Source organism: Atractosteus spatula, chromosome 5 (genome assembly GCF_055471065.1).
Source record: "Atractosteus spatula isolate fAtrSpa1 chromosome 5, fAtrSpa1.hap1, whole genome shotgun sequence".
Classification (NCBI taxonomy): Eukaryota; Metazoa; Chordata; class Actinopteri; order Semionotiformes; family Lepisosteidae; genus Atractosteus; species Atractosteus spatula.
In genome coordinates, this window is record NC_142710.1 from 21,202,239 (window position 1) to 21,216,636 (window position 14,398).

At 43.0% G+C, this 14,398-nt stretch overlaps 1 protein-coding gene across 1 annotated transcript; it reads left to right on the forward strand.

The window, feature by feature from the left end:
• The first annotated feature begins 97 nt into the window (after window positions 1-97).
• nrbf2b (nuclear receptor binding factor 2b) lies at window positions 98-11,419 on the forward strand. Its single transcript, XM_088915829.1, has 4 exons — window positions 98-296; window positions 3,922-4,006; window positions 8,189-8,229; window positions 8,801-11,419. Exons 1-4 carry the CDS (start codon window positions 267-269, stop codon window positions 9,461-9,463), a joined length of 819 nt encoding a protein of 272 aa, XP_088771955.1. The 5' UTR covers window positions 98-266; the 3' UTR covers window positions 9,464-11,419.
• The last annotated feature ends 2,979 nt before the right edge of the window (window positions 11,420-14,398 follow it).

Sequence of the window (14,398 nt, forward strand, 5' to 3'; positions counted from 1 at the left end):
ATTTTCAGAAGAGGGCAGCACCGGCAAAGTAAAGTCATGTTATCGCGGGATGTCTTCTGAGGGAACGAGATTCCGAGGGCCAGCAGCAAGGCGTCTCTGTGACGTCACGGCGAAGGGAAGCTGCTGTGTTTACACGGGTAGAACAGTCCTAGCGGTCTGGGAGAACCAGCCCAGTTGGGCCCCGGGATCTAGAGCTGGGTGCTGATGATCATCTCCGGGACACGGCTGGGTTTCACATGTAGCTCCCAGTCGTGAAGAATATCGAAATGGAAGTGGTGGAAAGTCCTCTTAACCTTGTAAGTTTGTGTTGGTTCTGTTTGCTAGTTACACATTCTGGTCCTCCTGTATCCGAAACAAAGCTGAAGGGAAAGAATTGTAGAAATGTTACTATTGACTTCATGTGCGGATCATTTGCATGGATCTGATTTCATTTTCCACTCCAGAGGAGCAAGTAAAATATTCGTGGTGCCTTGATTTAAATCGCAGGTGATAAACGGCGCTAATCGCCCGTGTCTCCGTTAGATGAAGGTGCTCTTCTCTTTTCATTTTCTGTATCATCCAGTTGGGTTTATGTGCCAGTCTTTGGTGGGCTGCATGCAGCAGTGTGAAAGGGTTAAATGCCATTTCTGGGATTTCGTATTTAAAATATTAAATAAAGCTGCTGGAACAAATAAATAAGTAATTGGCAAAAGACTTCTTCACAACGGGTTTTCGCAGTTGTACTTACAGTATGGTAACCACATCCTGTTTCAGTTTCCTTGATAAACTTCAGATAATCCGTTTCATCCACCATAGTGCGGTGTTTCCGGCATCCTCAAATGTGTGTTCACACAAGGAAGGAGGAATGTGCCAGTATATATATCTCGTGTAATATCTATATATATATGTGTGTGTGTGTATATACGGTACTTGTGCTTTCCCTTGGTGGAGGTCCGGAGCGCGTTGAGAGCCGTCGTGCCCTCGTGACCCGGCCCTTTCCAGTGGTGTCGCCATGATGAGGTCATTCGGAAGGCGAGAGCCCTGGACCCGCTTATTAATAATACTCCGCCCGGGGACCCGGGCGCTCACTTCTGCTTTCGGATTAGGGAACCTGTGATTGTAGTGTCGGTGGAAGAAATAGCAGGCGTTTTTCTTCTGAGATGATAACTTTCTAAGACACGGGGAAAACAATCGTAGTGGCAGTGGAGCTGAGAAAGAAAAGCGCTGAGATGTTTCCACTGAAGAAGCAAAGTTGTTTTTGAGTGTTCAGGGGGAGTTCGAGGCGCAGCGAACACCACTGAAAGCGAAACACTCCCTCTTTTTTTCTTGTGTAGGCTCAGCGATCAGTCGCTGCAGGCTGTTAATTATTCATTTGTAAGACGAAGGCACCCTTCACACCACTGTACTTGTACTTGGACGGCAACTCACACTCCATTGGAAACCTGTAGGCGAAATTTGTATGCGCTCCGCTCCGAGGGGAAGTGGGCAAGATTCTCACGGCACATATGAATAATAAATAATTCTGACACTTATGTAGCACTTTTCTGGACAGTCCAATCAAAGCGCTTTACAGGTAATGGGGATCCCCTCCACCACCACCAATGTGCAGCATCCACCTGGATGATGTGACAGCATCCATAGTGTGCCAGTACCCTCACCACACTCCAGCTGTCAGTGAGAACACAGTAATGAAGCCAATTCATAGATGGGGATTATTAGGAGGCCATGATTGGTAAAGATAAGGAGGGAATTTGGCCAGAACACCTGGGTTAACACCCCTACGCATTTCGAAGAGGGATGCAGATTTCCAAGGCAGAAAACAAATTGGATTTGACAGCATCAGGTACCCAGGACAGTGCGTTTTTTTTCACAAGACCTCAGCAGTGTGTCTGTAATGAGCTCAGAGGTTAAAACCTGCAGTGTTGCAGTGGATAACTGACCAATGAGCATGCTGGGAGTACAGGGTGAGCTGCCTGAGTTGTTTTTTTTCCCCCCCAAGAATGGCCTATCCTTGTTCGGGACAAAAATCAATGGTTATTTTATTATGCTCAAGTAAGACCAGACCGCGTCTTCCTACCCCTCCTAAGCACATGGTTGGCGTGTGAGTGTCTGGGGGCGTGGGGCACTCCTGTCGAACAGTTCCTGCTGTGTGTCCACTGCTGGTGCAGCCCCGGGGGCAGAGTCAGAGTTACTCTTCAACCCTGGGCTGCACACCTGCTCTCCCACACGGAGCATGTCAGGCTACTGATCCCGTAATGGTGCTCTGCAGTAAACAGAACCATTTTGGTACAAACACAGTTTTTACAGAGTTAAATTAGGCAACAAGTCACACTGCAGTTTTTCTTATTTTTTAGTGGGCTTTAATGCCAAGCTCATGCAGACAAGGTGTCTTTCTAATGAGCAGGACAGTTCCAAAACGAAATTATGAAACCTCTCGGTTTAATGGTTTAAGCTGGTGTTTGAACCATTAACCATTCAAAGGCTGAAGATCATCTTGTAACTGGGATGTTTAGTCACAGGAGCTCCATATGGAGGATCTGGTCTGTTTTGTCTTCCACGAGACTACAGGATGTTTAAAAAGTACCACTGTCCAAAGTTCTAGTTTTGTATTTTATTTTATTGCCCATTCAGGTAATCGGTGTCCCGAGACAGCTTTAAAACTGTCGCTTCTACTGTATTTATTCTGCAGATGACATTTTGTTCTGTCTGTGTTTTGTGGGACTGCTGAGAAAGAGTGTCGTCGTGGTCTGAAAGGCAATGCATTGATTCAGACAGTTTTTTGCACTGCCTGGTGTGGTGGTCAAGTGCCTTCTGTAATGTTTTAATGTATACATGTGTACATATGCGCATATGTATTAAGACTGTCCTCCTGCATGAAGGAAGATCTTAGGTCTGCAGTGTCCCTGCAGTGTTTGCTCTTGAATATAATCCATGCTAGGCTCTGCCATGTCATAGATCAGTTTCAATTTTAAATTGCAAAAGAATGAGCCTGCATGGTTAGATGAAAATATTTTACACAATGTGCTCTAGGTCTAGAGTATTACATACTCATAGGCTAAGTTTCAGGTAATAACCCTGCTTATTGTGGTTCTAAAATTGATCAGATTGGCAATGTGAAACAGTTTCTGTAGGCACCAGATCGTTATTTTTTTATCACGTCTGAAGATATGTAGCAGTCTGAAGCAGTGATCAGGGCTCTTGGCCTGTAACTGGAAGTTTCTGGGTTCAAATCCCAGGAAAGACATTGTTGTTGAGTCCTTGAGCAGGATACTCACCTGAACTGTTCGGGTGAAATACCCAGCTGTATCTGTGGGTGCAAATGTAAGCTGAAGAGGATAACAATGTCAGCAAGACATATATAAGAGATATGGAGGATTTGGTGTCAGTTGCATCTTCTTAGGTGCTTATTGTTGCCACTGGCAGTCTAGAAGGTTATTTTAACCACGTGTTTGTCACGAAGTTTTAAATCTGGTTCTGTCTTTACACTATTCTACCATTCCCCGGAGAACCAATCTGCTTCACTCTCCGAATAATGCAGTTTACTCTAAACATTGTGAAATATTCTAACATTTTAGCACTTGTTATCCACCATCATGTCTTGTTAGTAGACTATTTAAAAAAAAACTTCCAATTATAGTACACTGCACCAATATTTCAATTGTATATAATTTCATGCTTCATTTTAAAAAGGCTGCACAGTAAAGTGCAGCCTTATTTTAGCCTTGGATCCATCCTGGAAAACTGTGCCAGAGTCTGTTAAAAATGCATTAGTCTTTAAACTATGACTGCAATCTATAATTTAATAGACTTGTAATAAATCTGCTGCAGATAGGAGGCAGGTCTGTCGTGGCTCAGATGTTGACTGTGTATTTACTTAATGCAGGGATCTTTCAAAGAGGCAGGGGGTATGTTGCTTTGTCATGAGAAACGCTCCTTTTGCAGGCTCACCAGCAGAGCAGGAAGGCTGACCGGTTGCTGGCAGCAGGCAAGCACGAAGAAGCCATCACCTGTCACGGGAGAGCTGCAGGTGCGTTCAGACTTTTTTTCCTGAAAACGCTTTCCAGTGGAGTTCTGCCTTTGTCTGGGGACCAGGTGACCTCCTCTGGTGTGCAAACACCATTCTTCTTTACCTACACTGTCTGCTTCAAAGAACAGCCTTCCTTTGGTTATTCACCATAAACACCAGTTAAAGTAGCTGTAATCTACCTGTTTTTATCTATGGGTTTTTCTATAATAGTGTGAATTAGTTAAAAGAAGGCATGTTGATAGAGTCACAGCGAGTTGTAGAGTCGCAGTGTGTGCCTCTTACCGTCAGTTGTGTAGTGTGACACCCCCAGCGACTCAGTCATAGCGCTCTTAACAGCCCCTACGACTCTCTGCGACTCGCTATGAGAAAATCAGACTGGTCTGATTTTCTCGTAGCGAGTCGCAAGTCGTAGGGGTGGGCTCTTGTGTCTGCGACAGTCAACAGCCAGTGAGCGCTCAGCCGGGAGTACAATGTGTACAATGCGGCTGCAAGGGAAGAAGGGAAGCGAGTGTTCTGGACTGTCCAAATGGAGGAGAGGCTCGTTGGACTTTGGAGCCAGCACAGATGTCTGTTCAGTGTTTCGTGTTTGTCGTTTCGTGTTTGTTTACTTTCATGCGGTGCTCCTCCTCTTATTCTAATGTGCTCCACTTGATTGGCTGCCAAAATGTGGCGACCTCGCGCACATTTCGCACTGCAATACGAGATTGGGAACCGTGGTGAAAAGTCGTGAGGGAATCGTGTAATTAGTAACCCCCTGCGATTCCTGGTTGTCTAATTTGAGACCCTCTAGGACAGAAAAGGCAGCGAGATTCCACAACTGCAGTTGTTATATTTGACATGCTCGCCGACTAGAAGTCGTGTCGAGTCCTGTAGTGTGACAAAGGCTTCATGCACTCTAAAATACACGTGATGGGCATGTACCAAAGAAAAACTGGATGATTCTAAAGCTTTATACCTGATGACTTGAAAAGTAAAACAGCGAGGCTTTGGACTGGCTGCTTGATGGAATTTCTCCTGTGTTTTGGTTAAAAGCAATCCTTTAAAAAAGAATTGGCTTAGGGTTGTGCAGCTTTGGTTTGCTGGGTGAATGGTAATAAACACCCAAGACTGGTTAGGGCAGCAGAAGGCTGTAGGATCTTGAGTTGTAAGAGTAAACAAGCACTTGGTTTGAAACTAGGATCTTGATTTTTTTAATTTGCTTTTCACATTAACAGTAAGTAACAGGTTTACTCAGTAACATAACACCAAGTACACAATAAGTACACAATAATGTTATAAATGGCAATTAATAACATTGATTATATGAATCACCTGCTCTGTAGGTGTCTATAGAGTCTTTACTCCTTGTTGTGTCACCTCTTTTTCCCCCAACACCGTAATGTTGGTCCAAACAGCTGAACATGAAAGCTGTTAAATAGTTCAAATGCTCAGAATGTAACAGGGGAAATTAAGCTAACATGACTTCTTAATGATCCATAGCTTGCAGCATCCCAGTACCTGCCTTGTGGAGATAAGGGCACTGAAGGCTGGGCTTTCATGCTTAATGCTTGCAGGTTAATTGTTGGCCCTTGAGATAGAAACTCTGGCTGTCCAAAATAAATAAGCTGACTGTTAACTTTTTCTACACAAAGAGCTACAACTGGTGCAGATGGAATAAGATTCAGATTTCTCTAGGATTTGTTTGGCACCTCTGTCTTTCTGAAACTGTAGTTGCAGCCTGTGAAAACGTCTGCCTGATTTTGCTTTTGCATTTCAGTTCAAGGAGCAAGTGTTTGCTCAAATGATGTGCCAGAAATGTTCAGTCAGGTTCTAGCCTGTCACTGCAATTCCGTAAAGCACCTTGTGCAACAGTGAAACACACACCGGCGAAACACAGGTGGAAAATACAGGGAAGTGCATTTAAAACAGAGCCGGACTAGCTGTTTCACACGAAGGGTCGTGGGAGTTTACAACAAGCTACCCACCATGTCCTCATAGCTACTACTGCTGCTAATATCTTTTATTCATATTGAGCTTTTCCAAACCCAAGGATGCTGCACATAGTGATACAAAGTACAATAAAGAGTAAAAAAGCAAGAGCATACAGGTTTATACAGATAGAATGGAGGGCAATCGACATATGGCCCGTTAAAAAGGTGAGTTTTGAGTTTGGATTTGAAGAGAGTCAAAGAATTTGTCTCTCCTAGAGTCTGAGGAAGGGCAATTCATAAGAATGGAGCAGCGACAGAACAGGCACGGTCACCAAAAGTCCGAGATTTAGTCCTGGGTGCAGTGAGCAAAGGACCAGCCTCAACTGAACAGAGCCCACAGGAGGGGGTGTAAACATGAAGCAATTCAGATGTATGATGGAGCCAGATAATTTAAAGTATTAAAAGTCAGTAACAGGTTTTTATGTTGAATATTTGACTTTATAAGCAACCAGTGCAGAGATGTGTGTGTAGGACTGATATGTTGCCAAGGTCTGGTGTTAGAAGTCTAGATGCAAAGTTTTGGACATATTGCAACTTAGCATTGGACATTAAAAGAAATTGTCCGATTCAGGCTATATTTCTAAGGTGAAACAAAGATGTCTTAATCAGATTTCTGACATGGGGTTCAACAGACAGGAGAGGATCAAGTGTGACTCCCAGATTCCTGACTACAGCTGATGCATGGATGGGGAAGCCATTAACCAATATTGTGAACCTCTCCAGCTTTGCCAGTTGACATTTACTTCTCTCCAGTAACATTTCTGTTTTGTCACTATTTAGCTTCAGGGAATTAGATGTCAAGCAGAGCTTGATGTCACACAGACAAGAGAGAAGTGACAGTGGCAGGAGATCAGAGGGGGAAGAGGTTTTAACATAAATCTGAGTATTATCTGCACAATAAACAATAAAACTGAAGACCATGTTTGCATGTAAATCTGACTGAGTGGAAATATATAGATAATAAAAAGCAATGGGCCCAAGACTGAACCCTGAGGCACACCTGGCTGACTGGAGCCATAGGGGATTTATGAGGACCAAGGGAAACAAAATGCTGTCTGGCAGTCAGATAAGAGCAGAACCAGTTAAAGACAGTACCATTGATGGACAAGAATGTTTGCGAACAATTGTGCAACACTGAATGATTTACTGTATCAACAGCGGCACTAAGATCAAAGAGCATAAGGATACTTACATCCCCCCAAGTCAGGCACAGTAAGTAAATCATTCACAACCCTGACAAGAGCAGTCTCAGTGCTATGATTAGAGTGAAAACTGAACTGGAATAGTTCAAACAAATCATTAGCTCTCATGTGAGCCTGTAATTGATGTGCAAGCACATATTCTAAAACCTTAGATAGAAAATGTAAATTAGAGATTGGTCAGTAGTTCATTGTTATATCAGAATCCAAGCCAGGTTTTTTCGGTATGGGGGTGATTGATGCAGTCTTTAAGGCAGTAGAGACCACACCCAGGGAGAGAACTGATGATGTTGACGATTAAAGGGCAGATGTCTGGCAGGCAAGCTTACAGCACAGAGGTAGGGAGGGACAGGATCCAGGCAGCCAGAGATTGTTTTACAGCTGTTAATCATTTTTGTAACTTGATCTGAGTTAACAAAGCTAAATTCAGAAAAATCTAGTACGGAGGGAATGTCAGTGGAAAATCTAGGTCTCGAATAGTTGTCTGAATCAGGAACAAGGCTAAAGTTTGATTCAGATAATTGTAGATTTCTAGCATCCATCTTCAAAAGAATTGCAAACACTTAAGGCAGAGGTCAGGGGTAGAAGACAGAGCAGAGCTGTCAGGGGGTGAAGCAAATTTACAGATTTGCTGATGAGTAAAAGTTACAGAAGAAGCAACTGGAGGAGATTCTTGGAGACTTGAATGGCCTGACTGACTTGCTCTCACTTCTAATCTCTACTGCGCCCCTCCCCCCAGATTCTGATCTTCAAATAAAAGACAGTGAGCCGGTTCTCAGTTCTCTTGGCCCAAAGAGGGGTGTAACTTTGACGGTTTAAAACCGCTCAAAGTTTCTGACGTTCTAAAAGTAGTCCATCGGTGAAACTAATTGAAATGACCTAAGTGACCTTTAGATAGCCTGACTGCAGAATTCTAGAAGTGGGGAATGTTATTCCTGTGTTGTCTCTGGTACACAGTGCCTGGTTTATAGTTAAGTGTGACATTAATATTTATTGTGTTTTGTTTCATTTAGACCTGCTGACCGAAGCCATGAAACTGACGCAGTGTGAACAGGTATGTATGCTGTATTTTGACGTTAGTCTATAGAAGGATTGAATTTGTATTTTAAACTTCACCACAACAGACACACAACAGATTTACCCATAAGCTCCTCTTGACTTCTTTCGGGCATTTTCCATTACTGTTGGTTTCAGGGCTGTCTGCTTTTATGATTTCTGAATTCATTCTTTGATGTATGTTGCATGTCAGACCTCTGTGGCCAGATTTCTGTCCCTGCGAGATGGTTTCAGTGTAGACATGGGAACATGCTTCACACCCCAGTCACTCACCACAGTGAAACGGCAGCTGCATCACAGCTTTTATGGCAGGAAGTAAAGTTTCGCAACAGTAGAAATAGTGACATGTGGAGGTTGTGGAACTCGAATTGAGGAGACTGTGGAGCGGGGGAGCAACACGTTTTGGGTCTGGGACTTAAATCTCGTTGAACACAGTGACCTTTTCCTCAGTAAGGTCCCTGTGTTTTACTGGGGGCGTAGTGGCTGTGGGGATGTGAAATCGCCGAGCTCGGTGCAGTCGTTCCCGGCGTAGCCTCACCCTGCGTCCGCTTCCCTTCCTCATTGTGCAGGCCCAGCTGTCCCTGCAGCTGCAGCGGGAGAGCCACCTGAAGCAGCAGCAGCTGATCGCGGAGAGGGGGAAGCGGGCCAAGCGTGAGGAGAGCCAGCGGACCCAGCCCCCGGGTGCTCCCGCCGAGAGGGAGCAGGCCCTGCCGCTGCAGTCCCTGTCTGCCGCTGCCCGGAGTGAGACGGCCCGCCGGGGTGCGGCGCCGACCGCCGAGGAGCGGGAGTACGACACCTGGCTGTACCTGCTCAAGAACAAAGGGGCGCCGGCCGAGCCCTGCGCTGGCAGCAAGGCCCTCAAGGACGACCGGACCCGCCTGGAGGAGCAGGAGACGGCCCTCGCCGACCTCAGGAAGTTGGTGGATTTCCTCCTGGCCGAGAACGAGAAGCTGACGCAGGAGAACCAGCGGCTGAAGACGGAGAACGCAAGGCTGAAGAGGGCCCCCCTGGAGAGGGAGCCCTACGCCGATGCGGATTTCGTGGAGAAGTCCGAGCTGTGGGGGCTGTCGCAGCCCTCGGAGGACAGGAAGGCAAAGGACATTCCGATTCCGCACCTCCCGCCCCTGGAAATGCCAGCTCAGGACATCTCGCTGGAGGACCTGCCTCCTGTTGAGCTGCCCGAGGACATCCAGAATGAACTGCAGGAGCTCCTGGACAGGGTCAAGCTGTAGCCAGGTCTGCGCAGCCGGACGGGGAAACTGGAGGAACTACAGACGAGGACATGGCGAATCTAAAGGGAGACTCTTGCGCTTGCCGGCGCGCAGAGAGCTGTTTCAATGGGGAAATGCACCACCGCTGAAGTGTTCACTGGTAACCTGCAGATCAAACAGCTACCACAAGGTGGTACTATTAACTGAACGTTGTCATGGACTGTACTCCCAAGGTACTGCAGCTATTTCACCTGATCTTTAGTAGGATTTTGTGCCTTTTGCTGAATCTTTTTAAAAGTAGGTTGTGTTGTGGGGGGGCGTCGCACAAAATGATTACATTAATTGTGGTCAAGGAAGACGTTTCCTCTATCTTCATGCACAGATCCCACCTTGCAATCCTATCTGAGAGGCTGCGACTGAAAAATTGTCATGTTTCATATTTTTTTTCATCTAGGTTTCCCCACTGTTGCTCTAAAAATACAAGGTATCTCAATATCATTTCTTTTCCAGGGTTAGAGATACAGCCTCAGATGTTTACAGTCTGATGGCTTAGGTGTTTGTCCCCTGTTAGCTCCAGTATACAGAGGAACACATAAAGTTTTTTTTATTGGAAAAAATGTATTTCTCAATGTGTGACTTCACATTACTCAGCTCTTTGTATTTTTTTGGTGGAAACAAAATGAACACTGTGATCTACATTCATAGTCTGTGGAATCCTGCGATTTCGTTCATCACTTTGCTGTGTAAAGTAAGGAAGGATGGAAATCTAATAATCGGAGGCCTTGCCCCAAAATCTGTGACAATTGGTATCTGGCCCATAGGAAGGAAATGGCTAGACTGTGTTCTTACAATTGTGTCAATATTAGTTTTCCAAGATGTATAACTAATGCTCTAAATGACTCTCACTGTTTGATTGTGGCTGAGGCTACCTAAGGTGTTGATTTTGTTGCTTGGGCATATTAAGCAGCAGTTTGGTTTAGTGGAAATGTGAATGATCAGGTTGATGTCAAAAGAAGGACTTTTGTTTTGTCTGTATTCTGATGTTTCTAACCTACACAGAACGTTGCATTATTTTATGTAGTTTACCATTTAATGCTTTGGTATGCTACAAAAGGTAAAAGGTTGCGATATGTAACACAAACCATTACAAAAAGTAATCAGAATTTTATCAACTGCTTTTACTCGCCTTATATGGTAATTCTACTGCCTGAATTGTAGAATTGCTAGATTTTTATTTTCCTCCTAAGAAATTCACAGAACTCCACTTTGAGGGTCGCTTACTAACAGTCTTTTCATTTCACAGTATCTCTCATGCAAATCAATGGTGAAGCTGTGCTTTAAGAAGAGTGCTTTGTGAGTTGGTGCGTCGATAACAGTGTAGTCAGGATCAAAAAGCAAAAATCCTTTTGCTCAATACGAAATGTAGTCCTGTTTGAGGTACCTCATCTTCCATTTTTTCAAGTTAATTTGTACTGTAATTAGTCATTTACAGACTCATGAGTGATTGTTAATGCCACACTGATATACATTTTCAGGTCATTGCATTTGAATATGCATAATGGAGAAGTACAAATATAGGCGTGATGCTAAATTTAAGCACTAACCTGGATTAATCAGCATCCAGATATAGCGAGAGTTTTCAATGTGATCTAACCTTTGGAGCCAAGGAGAAGAACGGCTGATATTTATGTTTTCTAAAGAGGGAACCAAATCAGCAATGTTTTTATGTCTAAATAATTGGTTTACATAAAGTAATCAGGGTGCATCTGAATATTTTTTTGTATTATTGCTTGATGTCAATCTAAAAAGAAAATATGTGCTAATGAAATTCTCAATTAACAATGTTATTGTTATGTTATTGTTTTGGTGATGCATGAATGACAGTACCGGCTCTAAATATATGATCTTTAAAAAAATCTATAAAAAATAAAAGTTTAAGATTTCCATTTACAGATGGTCTGATAACATTTAAAAGACTATTGGCACCTGTGTTGTTTTTCTATAGACAAATTTCATTATACTATGCAATTCAGAATGCTAGAAAGCATTTTAAGCTTTTAAGAGCATCTTGGATTTCCGTGTAGAGTATTTTCAAGGAAAATAAGAAGCTGCTGTCATGGCACATTTTTGCCTTTATCCTTCCTGCTAACTTTTCCCTCTGCTTTAAGATGAAGATAATTTTGTTCGTAGTCATTCTGCTGTCTACTTTCACTACTTAAGAAGTACCAGAAAACCTTTTATGCTGCTTTAAAGTAGTTAAATTAGCATAACAGTAAAGACATCACATGCTATTTCAGTTCCCCGTAGTCAGTTCATTCATCCACTCACTGCCGGAATGAGATGTTTTAGCTGTTTCCCTTTGTCTGCTGTCATTGTGTCTCCATGAATTGTAATTGGAAGTAGCCAGTGTCATTTGTGCCGTGTAGCACTTGCAATTCACTAAGACCACAGCTCCAATTTTAGGGTCAATAATGGGTTTGTGATTAAGGGTTAAGGATAGCTTCAGAGCTGAGGCCTGGGTTAGGAATAAAACTGCCTTTCAGACTAAATTCTGGTTGTTAAAGGTAAGCAATAAAGATCAGGGCGATTAGACGACAGTTAAACCATAGTATAAGGATAGGTTCTGGGTTACAGTTACATTTCGGATTAAGGTTAGGAAAGAATTTATTTTTAACTACTCACGTTACTAACCTTTACATGCAGTATCACTAAACATAAGAAATTAAACAACTCTGTCTAAAACACAGCTTGCCATTAATATTGTAAAACTGAACTGCTTCAGTTCAAAAATCTGGAATTATTTACACCTCCCAGTTGTTAATCTCCTCACATTTACTCCTACATCCCTAGTACTCGTGTGGAGGTATGAGAGGAGCCTGTCCTCTGAAATGTGCAACTGGCCACCATTTGCCATGTGCTTGTGACATAGAGCCATGCTAGATTGCTAGACTGGATCTAATTGATTCAGAAGTTGCAGGATGTTGTCCATTGGGCATCACAATTTGGGGAAGAGTCCAAGGTTGAGCTTTAGTGTTAAGTGGTGCCACCTTGTGGAACAAACAAGTCTCAATGGGGAAACAAAAAGTGCTTTGTGGTGCTGCTGGTTCAGAAATTCTTAAGGCAGGGATCTCAGAATATTAAAAACATAATTCATAAATTAAATGGAAAAATAAAAAAACATCTTTTCAATGACATGAATTGAACATCTCTTCACACCTCTGCTATTCATCCACAGAAAATCAACCCTCCATTTTCTCATTTAAATCACAGTTAAGGGAAGGGAGGGAATGTACCTGAACTCATGGAGCACGGACAGTTTCATTGCAGAAATCTTTGCTGATCAGTGGCGCAGTTTAGGTAAATTAACACTAAACAGGAATATGAATTTGGTGTTGTAAGTGTTCACAGGTATGGGCTTGAGGTAGTCAGTGTAGTTTACATGAATTGCTATAGGAATTAGGATTATCTGCACAGTGCACAGGCACAAGACCTCCAGGGAAGGAGTGAGTGGAAGAAGCCCATTCCAAGCAGCATGTGACTGAGGGGCTCAACCATGCATGACCTAGGAGGGCCTGGAAGTAGGTCAGCCACAGGTTACCTAGCTGTAGTAATAGGTTTGAGGTATTATCAAGCTTCTGAAGGTACAAGGGGAAGAGGGAGGCTCTGGTAGGACACAGAGTGAGTAGGCTACATTAAAGCAGATAACCAGAACACAGCAGAGAGGCTTAGTGTGGACGTTCTTCACATTGCTTTGTGTGCAGTAAGTACACTCAAGCACAGCCCACATGCCTGATCGGAACAGAGGCCTTTTGATGTTGAACAAATGTAAGAACTGGCTCTCAAGTCTGTACAGACGATGGAAAATCACTCTATGAATGTAGACTCCTAAACAAGGGTGTGAAGAGATGTGTTATGCAGAATAGAAAGGGGTGAGAGCAAATCCCTTTTATCTCAGTTCTGTCACTCAGGTCATTTATTACCTTCAAATTAAAAGGCCAACAGATGGCTGTTTTTACTTTGGTCTAGAGGAGGGAGATAAGGCCTGGGGTACCAAAGACGACAAGCATGTGGAATATGGAATACAGTATCTACAAAAACAAATGTGAAATGGACAAAAATATTACCTTCATAAGGCGAGATGGCAAAATGTTTGAACTTAATTTTTAGCATTTAGCAAAAGCAAACTTGCAGCAAAAATGAAGTTTAAACATTGCGCTCCTAGGAGAGGGGTGGTCCATAATCCACAATTTGCTAGGACAGCATGGTCTTCCCACAGGTGCACCCCATGTGAAATTCAATAGCCCACTTTCCCTCGAATGTCACTCCTGGTGGAGGTGCAGAGCACTGCCAGGTCGGTATCGACAGTGTTCACACCGTGTTGCCTTGTGTTACTGGAATCTCTCAAAATCAAAGCTTTCATTTTGTTTTATAATTTGTCTATTTGTTGTAAATGTGCATTTATCTATTTAAAGTGTTGCAGATTGCAAAAAAACTCGAGTGGATAATTAATACTTTTTCACTAAAGTGGAATTACACATTGAAAACTAATGGTGTCAGTTTATCCTACATGAGCTGTTGTAAGACCAAGTGTCTATAGACATTAATTAGAAAACAAAAAAAAAACAATTTTGTTTTATGATAAAGAGCTTTCAAGGAAATACTTAATTTACCATGAAAGACCCAATGTATTTGTTTTCTATATACATCACAATTTAGAGAAGAGTCCAACAGTTTCAGGTTTGTACATGTTTCATGCTGGCTACTATAACTACTCATGAATAAGAGATACAAATCTACTACACTTACCACATTACATCCAGGAGGTCTAACAGATCAATCAGCAAAGATATATTCTCTTTCATCACTTTACACATGCTCTAAATTCATTTTTCTGGTGACAAAGACATTGTACAAACACACCACCTCCCAATGACAAGCAAACAGTAGTCAGACTTT